The 13,695-nt window shown below is 39.0% G+C and overlaps 1 protein-coding gene across 1 annotated transcript in view; it reads left to right on the top strand.

The window, feature by feature from the left end:
* Positions 1-13,695, top strand: part of LOC137893460 (MAM domain-containing glycosylphosphatidylinositol anchor protein 1) — a 108,035-nt gene that overhangs the window by 72,985 nt on the left and 21,355 nt on the right. The window contains exons 6-10 of the mRNA XM_068738875.1: positions 1,390-1,659; positions 3,354-3,683; positions 3,833-4,132; positions 9,134-9,400; positions 9,541-9,689. Of these exons, the coding sequence (XP_068594976.1) occupies positions 1,390-1,659; positions 3,354-3,683; positions 3,833-4,132; positions 9,134-9,400; positions 9,541-9,689 (1,316 nt within the window). The remainder of the gene's footprint in view (positions 1-1,389; positions 1,660-3,353; positions 3,684-3,832; positions 4,133-9,133; positions 9,401-9,540; positions 9,690-13,695) is intronic.

Below are 13,695 nucleotides of genomic sequence, written 5' to 3' on the forward strand. Positions count from 1 at the left end.
CTTCCCTATTGTTCTGATTTGATACAATCCAAGTGGACATTGCTATTTATATACTGATTACAGTTGCTACAGCAGTTAAAATTGTTGACAGATTGACAACAGTGTTGTTAGCTAAAGATATATCACATTAGTGTGTGATTTTGCATTTCCATTTGTCACACCCATCTAAGTGAATACATGTCTGTGTGTGCACAGCAGTGTGCATGACCCTTTTTTGTAGAGTAATTGTTGAGCTTCTCTGCATATCTTTCATTATGTTGATTGCAGTCTGTTAAAATAGAGATTAGATAAGAGGAGGCACTGCATATAATCTATTTGCGGAATGAAGTGTTAAATGGATGCTGTCCCTCAGGCTGATAAAAAACTATATCCACAGGTCAAAGAAAGTATGTACTCAAACGTGTACAGACTTTCTCTGACATAAAAAACTGTAAATACAAATTTGACAAGGAAAAGGAAAACTATTCAGAGAAAACTTGGAAACTCTGTGTGATGTTATGGATGAGTAGAAGTACACAGAATAGTATTTAACATTATATTCTGACTGGTCTTGTTTGTATCTTGGGAGAGTTGTGTTTTTATGCTTTACTTTATTACATATTTTGTTGACTGTTTGTTGTGAAGTGAGTTCAGTGCACGTAATCACAAAATAATAACAAAACAGAACCACACCTCCTTAATACACCCCACTTCAATAAACACAGGAAGCAACACCTACTACCCCACAAATAATTACAAATAAATATAATACCAAAAAAAAGAGATTCTATTTTTGGCTAAATGTAATTTCACTTTAACAAAGGAATTCCAAAGGAAGATTTTGTACAAGCATCTAAACCGATTAGTGAGTGAGTCTCTTTTATCCATTGAGGTGGAGTGAATTCACATTGGTAGTGAATAAAAGTAGATTTTTGCTGTTGTTATTTACCAACTTTTTCCAAACAATAGGAAAATATTGTAAAAAAAATTTGAACAGGTGTCATTTTTGTCACAAGTTTATTCTCTTAATGTTTCTGCCTTTCACCTCATTTACACCTTGTGGCAAGATATGAAAAACCTATTACAACCTTGCAGATAGGATTGACTGCCACCTAGCCTGCATGATGGGGAACAAAACGTGTTCAGTTTTACATTAAAAAGTATAACTTATGGACTTTGGAATAGGCTGTAAGGATATCTTGTTTAATTCTCCATATAAGCCAGTCCAACATGGGGAGATGAAAAGGGCGTTTTTTAAAAGTATTGTCACAACCAGAATCTAGCATTTAGGGATTTTACGTACACACACCCCAGTTGTAAGACGTGAGCTGCAGACAAATAGCATCAACTATGAAATTGTATCTGCACAGAAGTTGTTTTCCACTTCTAAAAGTTGTCTTCCCTCCCCAGCTCCCCCGGTGATCCGGCTGTCAGTAAACGACTCCGTGGTGGTGGATCCTGGACAGGATGTGTTCCTAACCTGTGAGATTACTGCAGGTTTTCCCCTCCCCAAAGTGACGTGGTCACGTTACCCCGGCCCGCTCCCCCTCAGCGCTCAAATTCGAGGACCGACGCTGATTTTGCGAGCCGTCACACCGACTGACGCAGGATTCTACAACTGCACGGCTGTCAACAATGTGGGAAACCCTGCTCGCAAGAACGTCAACCTCATTGTCAGGAGTAAGTGTGTGTTCTTGTTCCATAATGGCAAAGGAACAGATGGTGGGAGGTTTCTGGGTGAACATGTGCGTTTGGGGATTTGACATGCAAACTTGACATGCTATGTCAGTTGACAAAAAGAAAATGCTGTCATAATCCACTATCCTGGCTAAATTAGCAGCTTTATAACTAGTCTGCATCGAGTGATTGATTGAGTTAATTATTTAATTCATATTCATCCTGCAATGTGTTTTTTCCCCTTTTTATATCTGATGTAAACTCATGAAAAAGGCAGGCAGATTTCTTGAGACAAAGCTGTGCAAACACACACACACACACACACACCACATGTATATCTGGGTATTCCGAACCATATTTGATTGGACATGCTGTATTTTTCATTCCTTAAGTGCCATCTGTCCAGTCTTTGCTTGCATTAGTGTGCAAATATATTCATCTGTCTATGCAGTGCATGTGACTGTGCACCACGTGCGCAAGTTGATCCATCATTACGGAAAGTTGATGTGAATTTTGTCAGAATAGGCGGGTTATTAAGTAACTCTTTTTCTTATTCCCCTGCCATTAAAACAGAAGCTCTCCATTTTCCCTTCCCTCTGGCTATTTTCAGCCCCTTTAATCATCTTTATTCACTCCAATTAGTTAAACTGGAGTGGAAGCAATTAGTGAGTCTCTTCTCTTAGTTAACACTGTAGAGAACGTATGCTGGATGGGTTTCTGCTGTAAGCCTAATAGACCTGAACGCATCATCACACAGCACAGGTGGCACAATGGTTTTAATGAAAGACACACACACACACACGCACGCGCGCACACACTTCAATGTGTGCATAGAGATAAAGGTCTGCAGGCAGGCAGGCGTCACAGCTGTGCATGCACACAAATGCTCACACATCACACGCACATACATTTTCACACGAACAAGATAAAGAAGCGTGGCAACCATATGGTCACCACTTCACATCCATGGCTCCACCCAGGCATCTTGTTAACAAGCTTGAAAGTACTTTAAATCAAGCTCTCCTATCCTCCTCACTGCCTGTCTCTCTTTTGCGGGGAAAACAGAGAGCTGTTTTGTATTCAACACGGAAATCTGTTGGGGAAACGCAGCCTTTGAAAGTGAAAATTAAATGTGACAGTTTAAGAGCTAGTCTTTGTCCTTGATTTCCCCCCCCCCCCTCCTCCTCTTTATATGCCTGTTATTTTATTCTCTATCTTGTTTCTTTTGTCTCTCACTCCTTTACAGTTTGCCTTTTTCCTCCTTCTCCTTTCTTTATTCTGCAATTTATTTTTATTTTTTGCTTACTCTCTTTCTGACATTCTGTTCCTTTTTTACACACTGTCTTCCCCCTCCTATATCCAATGTATTTTTATTTTAATGTTTTTTTAAGCACTCTCATTGTTCCTCACCCACAATACAAATTCCTTCTTTCTGTTCTGAGAAATTTGAATTTTATTCGTGAATTGCAATAATCTTTACCAGCATTGAAGTTTCCACATATGTATGTCCCTTAGGAGTAATTTGTAACAAAAAGAGTAGAGAGATGAGGAATACATTTGTAGTACATGTAATTATTTGTCTGTTTGCACAGTATATGTTTTTGTGATGATGCCAGTCCCATATTCATTATTTAACCATCCATTTAACCCGTGTTTTAACCTTTCTTCTTTTGTCATCCTAACACTGCCACACACAGCAATGGGCAACTTGACCTTCCAGATTACACCAGACTCCAACAAGGACAGTGAGACTATCCAAATGGGTCGGGACCTCAAGCTGTCATGCCACGTTGATGCCACTCCGCAGGACAAGGTCAACTACACCTGGTACAAGAACGGCGCACCTGTCTTTAACTCAGATAGCCTCATTTTGCTGCGCAGTGACCCCGACATGGCATCCGGGACCAGCAGCTTGGAGATTGTGGATATGAAGTTCAGAGACTTAGCTACCTACAGTTGTGTTGCAAATTTCCCAGGGAGCAGGATCCCAGAGCTCCGTGTGGATGTCAATATCTCTCAGAACAGTGGTGAGGGTTTTCCTTTCTATAGTGAAATAAGTCAATAACAGAATAATCAAATGGACAATGATGGCTTCATAGATTTGTATTGGGCTGCAATAATTATATATATACATCTGCAAACATTTGAATTCTTTCTACATTTGTGCTCCTTCCAGTCTCGCCTCCAGTGCTGTCGGTTCCACCGGGAGGTCAGGCTGTCAGTGTGCGCGAGGGCGGTAATGCTGAGCTGGTGTGTTTGGTGGTAGATGGCAAACCCCGTCCACCTATACTGTGGTCTCGGGTAGAAAAGGACCTGCTAATGTCATCTGGAAAGACTGTCATGGAGACACCTGATGGCCGCTTGAGGCTAAAAAATGTCAGCCGGGACATGATGGGGCTGTATCGCTGCCAGACTGCCCCGTACAATGGCCTTAACATCAAACGCAGAGAGGCACAGGTCCAGCTCAATGTGCAGTGTAAGTGTGTATGTGTGCGTATGTTCACACAAAGTTAGCCATACATAATACTTTATCTCAAACAGCATGTGCATGTTCAGATTAATTGTTTTCCATGTTTTTTCTACTACCATCAAACAGGATAATTCAAATTTTCTATAATCCAAGGAAGGCAAACAAAAGTATTTCTGCCTTCCTATATAAAAATAAAGCAAGTGAAGCATAACATAACTACGTATCTAGCAAATACAGATGGAAAATACTGAACTCAAATGGAAAAATAAAGAAGAAAACAGTAAAGAAAATCGGTGCTCAATGGGTCATAAGAACTGTCTTTGTTTCTCCAGTGAGCTCTGAGATACAGACATTTGAACATAGTACATTTTTCCTTTTCCATCATACTGGCATACTTTTCACACTTTGCACACACTTACCCTAAAAGAATGAAAAGGGGCTATAATCTTATGTCTGTGTAAAAAGCAAGAGTGACATGAACTTAAGTGCAGCCTGAAGGCAGTTTTTGCTAAACCTATCCCTTCCACTCTGGTAGCACTCCACTGGGGTCAGTCATTATAAAACTCCCGGAGGATGAACTCTGAGAAAGGCTTAGGATCTATCTTGCTAATGTAATTCAATTTCAATACAGTCACCAGTTTCATGAGGTTACCTGCTTTGAATTTCTTCAACAATGCCTGAGTTTTGCCTTCGCTCGCAGCACCAAGGGAAGACGCCTCTGACTGTTCTGCCTGCAAACGGCTGAAAATAAGCAGCAGGGAAAGCATGACGTGAAAAATAGGTTTCATTTTGGGGAAACTCAACTAAAATTAACATATTTATGAGGTGCCAATTTTTTCTAATCAAATCATATAAAATCACTTTTCGCCCTGCATGTGTTTGCTGTTCACTTGTTGGTTTTGAGGACTCTCCAACTTTTAATTACTTTTGCTTGTATTTTGTAATATATCCAATTTCTTTTTATGTTTGAGTAAATAGAGATTACATATTCAGATTTTTTATAGAACGCATTCAAAAATAATCCTTAAAGGAGGCAACGTCTCAGTCAGAGCTTCTCCGTGTCACAAATACAGGAATCAGGAAGTTTCAGCATTGTTGTAGTTAAAGTTGGCACGAATTCAAGAGCCTTCATTGTTTCTAAAATGTGAAATATATTAAGGGTCTTCATGAATTTGTGGTTGTGTATTTCAAGGGTTTAGCTGTTGTCTTTTCATCCAGTGTTTGATTATAAAGAACAAAAGTCAGTTTGTTGAATCATAAATATCTGATAACTAAAACAATGAAACATTAAAAGGTTATTGAACAGGTCGCTAATGTAGTGTATGAAAGCCTGCACAGAAGTGGATTGCACTGATGAGTGCTTGGTATAATTTAGAATGTTGACAGTATTCCATTCAACCCTTTCTGCAAACTCCCAGTGTGGCTTTTTGCACAAAGTCAAAAGGCTATCGCTAATTAAAGTGAGGAATTGTGCAATATATCAGAAGAAACACGAAACATTACAACAGTACATTATATTGCAGTATACATTTTTCCTACATTTTCATTAAATGTTCTTTTATCTGCTTTTAGATTAGGAAATGTGCGCTTTGCGTCCAAATCTTGAAATAGGTATAGATTTTGATTATATTTGAGCTACAGTATATGATGCAACTATTCCATATTACATTTATTGTATTGACAGAAAAAAAGACAATTTCAAGAATATGAATTTCAAGAGAAAGCAAAACATTTCCATACTACAACTCTCCTCCCTTCTCCTCTCTTCTCAAATGATTCAGGGGCCTTATTAATGCAGGCAGGGCGGAAGGGCAGCACTCTGTGAGCTCTGCTGTCCACTCTGGCCAAGTCTGATTAATGGACCAGGTGGCCAACCCACTCTGGACAGAGTAAGAAGCAGAGGGATTGAGAAACAGAGAGGCTGGGTAAAGGGAGATGTCAAAACATCAAGCAGGGTTAAGGATGGCAGAGAACTGGAGGAGATTTGAATGACCGGGAGGTTAAAAGATGAATACAAGTAACATAGGAATATCCTATTCATAGCCCGTATGAACACGACTTTTGTTGTTGTTGTATCAGGTTTACAGTCATCAACGTGACTGTATTACTGCAAATGTAAGTGAACACATATTCTTACCACTCGCTCCTCTCCCACTTCTCCTCTACTGGTTTGCATCCCTTCTTTACATTCCCACTTTCTCACCGAGAAAAGTGGCTGTTCTTCCTCATTGCCATTCTCATCATCATCAATCAGCGAACTGCTGGCCATGAGAGAGGACCTCTCTCTGCCTTGTCATTCCCATTCTGCATCCTGCATCCTGCATTCACTCATCCTTTCTCCACTTCCCACACTCAATCATCGACTTCTCTCACTTTGCCCGTCATTTGTCTTCTTCGTTGTCTTCTCGTTCAAGTGCTGTTTTTCTCTACCTTGGTCCCATCCTACTTCTCCCACTCACCCGCTCCATCTCAGTCTCATGTAAATTGATTTTCTGTTTCTTTAATGTAAATACTTGGCTTGGTCAGTGTTGCATTCCTTGATGGAATCTATTTTGCATTCAATAAGACAAATAGTGTGTTTACATGGATACACGCTGACTATGAAGCTTTGCATTGCAATTTGATGCATCCAGTCCCAAATGACAAGTAGATAAATATAGAAATAAAACTCACGTGATTTGAAATGTTAGAATTCAAAGCAATCCCAAGGACAAGAAAAAGTGAAACCCATCATTAAGACATTTACAGAAATGGCTAAATATACATTCAGGGGATTGTAATAAATTATAATCCAAGTTATACTGAAAATGAAGTTGCTCACAAACCAACTCAAACTCTTTCTAATTCCAATTCTTTCTCCTTGTCTTTCACCACCTTTGTGCTTCAATTTGTCTTCTCTCTTTATCCTTGCCACCTGTTTCCAAAGTCAGTTTGCATATGTGTGTCTATAAGCAGTAACAGGGTATGTGGCCATCAGTCCATGGGTTTACAGTATGACCTTTGACTGCTCCGTGCTGTTGTGGCAACACAATCATTTGAAGTGGTCAAAAACACCCTGCAGTAATTCACAATTTAATTTCTATCAATCAGTGTTGAGGACTTTTTATATATGTTCCATCTGCATGTGTGGGGCATCAGATTATATAAAAAAAAACACAAAGCAAAGAAGTTGAATATTATGGTGGTTTCCAGTCTTTTTAGTATGCAGGTGCTTCCTCATGTTCCTCTGACTGGTGTACAAGCACAGAATAGTAATGTCTGGATTTGGTTTATATTTTTCCTATAGTGAAAATGAGTGGCAGTTCCGTCATTAGCATCTTGTCTAATCTTTCTTCAGAAGAACATTCAATCTTTGCAGTTAAGTACCGGTAAACTATGCTCTGGGTTATTGTTCTCTAAATAATGAAAATGATTGCAGTAATTTCCAAAATATAAGTATAACTAATACTTGTGCTACATAGCATTTTTTGTACAACTTGACAATTAAATGTAAAAAATATTGGCAGTTCAACAACTTCACACAATTGTAAAAATGCAAATCAGAAAGGCGTTAAAAAGAATTGTGTTATGAAAAGATTCAACAAAAAAACAAGCTAAAAAGATGGATTTAAGTGACATCAATATCAGGTAGTCTCCGTTCAGTGGCTCTAATTTCATGAACACTTCCTATCAGATTTTCCACATCAAAATGTGTCAGTCAGCTCCCTGTAATTATGGAAGGTCCTGGTTGAATGTCTGTCAATTATCATTTTCATTAGTGCTACGGAAGGTAACCCTGCCGAGAGATTTCCATATTGTATTCAGCACAATAACATCATATCTCTGTCTCAGTCGATGATTACTATGCTATCTGTCTGTCTCCGTCCCGGCTCCTTAATGTAGCTCATCATTTTTATCTGTCTAAATTCATAGCATGACACAAATCTGACTGTAATTATACCACTCTGTCTCGTCGTGCTCCTTCACCTCTAGAGGCCTTAACACAAGATCTCATCGCTGCTTTGACAGCGCTGTCATTAGCATCGTCTTTATTATCTACATGATTAGTCAGGGGTGAATAAGCTGGCTGGTGATTTGTTGCAGTCATTCTGTTGTGTTGCATCTCAGCTGACCCCAGGGCAACATCAGCTAGTCAGTCATTAACCGCAGAGCAGCACATGGCTGCTGATAGGTTAATCACAGCTGGTTAGGATAGTTAAGCGGCGGGGATTGGACTGTACCTCGAAGAGATGCTTGATCCCTGCTGGCAATAGCAGCTTCTCCTTGTCAGATCATTTCTCAAAACTGATGTTTACTGATGCTGAGAGGAATTTACGCAGAGAGGAATACAACAAGGACTATGTAGTGCGGAGGCACGTGAAGTTTTTTGCTGAAACTGAAGCTAATCAAAAATGACAACGGAATAAACACAATAAAACAACAAAAATATTATTTTGAATTATAAAACTAAAATATGTACTAAATTATTTATTTTTTAATTTGTTTAATCATTGATAATGCCAATATGTTTTTATTTACCGGTAGATGAATTCAATTAATGAGTCAATTCAGAGAGTAAAATGATTGATATGAAAACAAATCAATTCAATTAAAATCAGTCTTAACCAATTCTATTTAATAGCATTATGGTATTTAAAAATATTATAGCATTATGTGTATTTTTCCTTATTATGAAATGTTTATTCTTGTACTTTTCGCTGTTTGGAGAGCTTTGCAATGTCTTTGCACTTGTAATGACAATAAAGTCCTATTGCATTCTAACGCATTCACCGCATTAAATAAGGAATGAGTAAATGTAATGGTTAATGGATGGCATGTGATGCTATTTTTCTTCTGCACTTCATACACTTATATTAATTGACATAGAAGTATTGACTGGAAGAGCAACCATTAGGAAGCAATGGACACTCTGCGGCCACCGTTCATCTTGACCATGAACAATGCGGGTTTAACTAATTGGCAAACATTTGACCACAAATGGATTAAAGGCTGGTGCTCTCTCTACAGATCCTCCCATACTGGACCCAGTCTTCCAGGACTTGCGCGCTAGGAACTATCAGACGGTGACTCTGAGGTGTGCAATCCTGCGGTCAAACCCACCTCGCTTGACGGACATCCGTTGGTTCCGTAATGGCGACTTCATCCGCATGCCTATGCCTGAACTGAAGGAGACACCAGAGCTGAAGTTCAAGTTGGAACCCACCAACAATGGCTCTTATGAGTGCCGAGTCAGCAACAGTGCAGGAATATCAACATGCACATTTAATGTCTCTGGTGAGTGGACAAGAGACAATGCTTTGTTATACATCTGTGGAAAATAATCTACTTGCTCTCCTTCGATCCATTTTATATTCAGCGCGGCATTTACCTTTGTGTAAATGCTGTTTCGTCTTTCCCTTTAAATCACCCCACAGCACAACCATACAACGCTGAGTTCTACTTCGACACACCCAATCCAGTCCGCATCCAAAAAGGAAACAACTACTCCTACAACCTCCAGTGGACACAGAAAGATCCTGAGGCCACAGATCGTATCATTGGCTACTGGATTAATGTTCGGAAGGTGAGGCACACCTTTTCGGTTTATATATCAAACACACACACATATTTATGCATTTTATTAATGCATCCACCGTCTCTAGTGTATGTATTTGGAGAACATGCAGGTACAAGGCTGAACAAACAGGATCAAATATTCTTGATCAGTGCGGCGTTAACCAAGGCATGCTCCGGTCACCTACGTTTGTAAGATTCACCTTGACTGAATGGATTAATAACTTCTGTCAACAAGAACACACACGCACACACACACACACACACACAGGTCTGCATGTAGTGAAGCATGCAAAACAAACATGGGGCTTCATGAGCGTGGAGAGTGTCAAGCTTGTGTAGTGTATCAATAGAGAGCTGGACTGAATTATAACAGCGCTATAGCCGCATCCTCTATTCTTCTCCCCTCCTCTTTCCGACTCTGGAGTAATGCGGATTCTTTTATATCATCATTCTGATGTAAGTCTTACCCAGATTTCATGATGCCCTGCAGAAGCTTTTGTTTGCAAGACACTTTCAAAATGCCTCCAGCAAAATCAAAGATAATGCAAAAGAGAAAAAATGCAAACCAAACTTCTATCATGCAGTACTCAAAGCAAAGAAAATAACAGAATACTCAGTGCATGTACTTTTATTTTCCCCGACTTAAATAATCTCGTTGTCACTCGTATTTTGAAAGTTGGTTGTCCAAGTGTCTATCAGTGCCAGTACATCAATAAAGATGATAAAGACAGGCAGGTTCTTGAGAGTTTTGTCCTCACCTCTTCTTACACCCTTTCCAGTGATAGTCTTGACATCCCCTAAATATTCAACTTCATTGCAAACCCGTGAGATAAGGCAGGTGGATAAAGTGATTTTTATGGCTCTGCCTCTCTTCCCACAAGTAAAGTTATAAAGTTATGTTTTCAGTGACTTCACTGTTATTCAGTGACGTATTTGTTTGATCAGATGGACAATAATATATTTATATGTGATGTAAAATGAAAGCCAGACCTTCACTCTCAATGTCTCCCCCTGCAACCAGAAGAGAAAATTGGATGACATTTTTATGGGTTTTAATGTTTTATTTCACCCTCAAATATTTGACTTTCTCTAATATATGAGATTTAATTTTAACAAGCCTTTGGGGACTGTTAAATTGGCCATGAAGTCACAAAGTTGAGTTTTAATCAATGCGCATTGGAAAAACTGCCACTTATGTTTTCCTTAAGTGTATTAAAAACAAAAAAAAAAAAAAACTAACTACACATGCTTAGGGAGAGATGCATTTTTAAATGATGTAAATAACATAAACATACAACTATTTATTTTGGAAAACTTGTAGATAGGTCCTTAATCAGAGGCTGGAAACCTCTGACTACATCAGAAACACAACCAGAGGGATAATCGTGAATTATACACAACATGTTGGAGGTTCCTCCATTTATGTGTGAGACAGCAAAACAAGGAGTGCAGGGTCTGCCAGCTTGCTTTTGTGCACATGGATTGCTAATTCCTCTCCTTCTTCAAGGCTTGGCAGCTTACCTCATTAAGTGAGACTTAACAAGGAGACAGAAAATGAGCACTGGCCTTTCCAAGATTCATATTTGATTAGATGCCTCAGCTCTAAGACAAGTTTAACTCGGCTGCTCCCTTGTCCTCTGTTCCTCCACCACTAATTTGGTCTCTTCATCACACATGGGTTCCATTTCTTCTCATGTCCTCATCGCTTTCAGCCTTACTCCTCTCACCCTTACTTTCACTACCTCTCTCCCCTCTCCCTTTCCGTTGCATCAATTGAGTAATTTAATATTGGTTTTATTTTTATTTGTATTGTTAAATTTGTATTTTTAATTGTGGATGATTTATGTACGCATGACTTTCAACGGAAACAAGACCGCAAGGGCTTTTTTGAAATGCTCCTCTTAGACAGAATGTTTGACTTTATTTGTACTGTAATACATGCTACTGTGTGACTGTACTTGTACTCTAACATTCTATCTAATAAATATATTCATCATACGTATATATTCATCATCATCACTCAGGTCGCATGTTCTAAATGCAGACTTAATGGCATTTAGTGTTGGGTGAACCGTGACAACTGAAACAGTGCTGATGAATATAGTCGCTGTGGGTTGTTATGCTGACAGCCTTAAAATAATGAGCTGCATTAGGTGGCACTTAAGGATTTCTTAAATGATGTTAAATTTTAATTTGATTTCAAGGCTTTTTACCTGCATGTTTTTTTATGTGTGCATCACAGAGCAGCAAAACAGAGACAAGAGGGAGAGAAGAGAGGCAGAGGCTGAGAGTGCGCAAGGAAGTGAATGAAAGCTTTCAAAAGAGAGAAAAATAAGATGCAAATGAAAGAAAAACAGCAAACCTCAGTGGTCCTCTCAACTATTAAATAGAATAGGAGAACGTTCAAATGTAATACGATCTCAATTTCACAAGCCATCTATTTCTGCAACACTTTCTCCAGCTCACCCTCTTAACGATTTGACAGTCTATCTTTTTAACACATAGAAAACGATGTGGGAGCTCTCAGGGGAGATATGCAGGCACAGAAAGGAATAAAAGAGGGCTCAGATCAGTTCATATAGAGCATCGCTCTTCATCGTAGGCCTGAGCACATGGCTATAGCCATGTCTGCTTGCTTTTGGGTGCATTTCTCATGCAACACGTGAATATTAACGTGTCTTTGTAGCCACATCACATACATGTATGCCTCGCTTTCAATTGTATTAGAATGTGCACTTCTGTGTGTGTGTGGAAGGCATGGCTGTTTCTGTGACTCACTGCCAAGCTATGAAATCCCTTTTTACACTTCTTGATTTAGTTTTGTTCTCCCTGCAGGGGGGGTTCCCTGCGACCAAATTAATAGTGCTGACAGGCCTTCCTTTTTCATCAAGCTGTCCTTACATCGCTTTCTTTCCCTCACACCACAACTATCACCCCTTTTACTTCTTAAATTAATCCTTTGATTTGCGAGAGATCATTAACAAGTGAGAAAAATGTACCAAGTATTTTGTAGCTCACTTCAGAAATTATTATGTTTGCTATCTTATCAGCATTTTTAATAACTACGCAAAAATAGTGAGGAAAAAAAAAAGATTCTGCATTTACTCCATGGATTGCTTTTCGGATTGGTCATAAGGTCATAATTTCTATACGCCAGTCCATCAGGGTAATTCTGGGGAAACAACAGAACGCCCTCCTCCCTACAACTATGGGTGGCAAGGCCCTTAACCCCACCTGCTCTAGTTTCATTACATTTGAGTTTAGCTGTTCATCTGTAGTGCAGAAGAATTTGGACAAAAATGAGGCCTCCATAGTGATCTTAAACTAAATTGTGTGGCCACAGAAAAATAGAATCCTTCTACTGCAAAGTATACATACACATCTGTGTTTCTATTCATCTTAAATTGTCACTCTTTCCATTGTTCATATTTTTTTACATTTTCAGTGTCCACCTTTTCACCTTCTCTGTACATTGAATATAGTATCAGTGATGCGACACCCAGGGTCTTTGTGTGAAAAGTCATTCTCGATATTAAACATATTCATGATGAATTTGAGATGTGCATTAAATCAAATATATGAATAATTTATGTAGATAGGAAACCCCTCTTGTATTAATATTCAAATATGAAATGTTCTTCAAAACTTTGAAATTATATTCAAATGAGCACAAAGGGTTGTCCAGGCACAATCATACAGACACAGAGCTCACATGCACAGATAATGATTGTTCACATAAGCACATGCAGCATCAGGGAACTGCTGGATGACTCGAGAAAGAGGTCCATTAAAAGATAGCAAAATCTCACACTCCTTAGTGTTTGAACAAGACAACACTCATCCTGTCAATCCAAATCAAAAGCATCTCTCTCTCACACACACATATACACTTTCTTATATAAAATTGTATTATTAACTTTTTTTTCCCTATCACCCATCTCACAGGACTGAAACAAGTTTGTGCACATGTGTGAGTCTTGGCTGTGCAGGATGAAAGCACATTCAGCCCACTT

The sequence above is a fragment of the Brachionichthys hirsutus genome, chromosome 1 (assembly GCF_040956055.1).
Source record: "Brachionichthys hirsutus isolate HB-005 chromosome 1, CSIRO-AGI_Bhir_v1, whole genome shotgun sequence".
NCBI classification, from domain to species: Eukaryota; Metazoa; Chordata; class Actinopteri; order Lophiiformes; family Brachionichthyidae; genus Brachionichthys; species Brachionichthys hirsutus.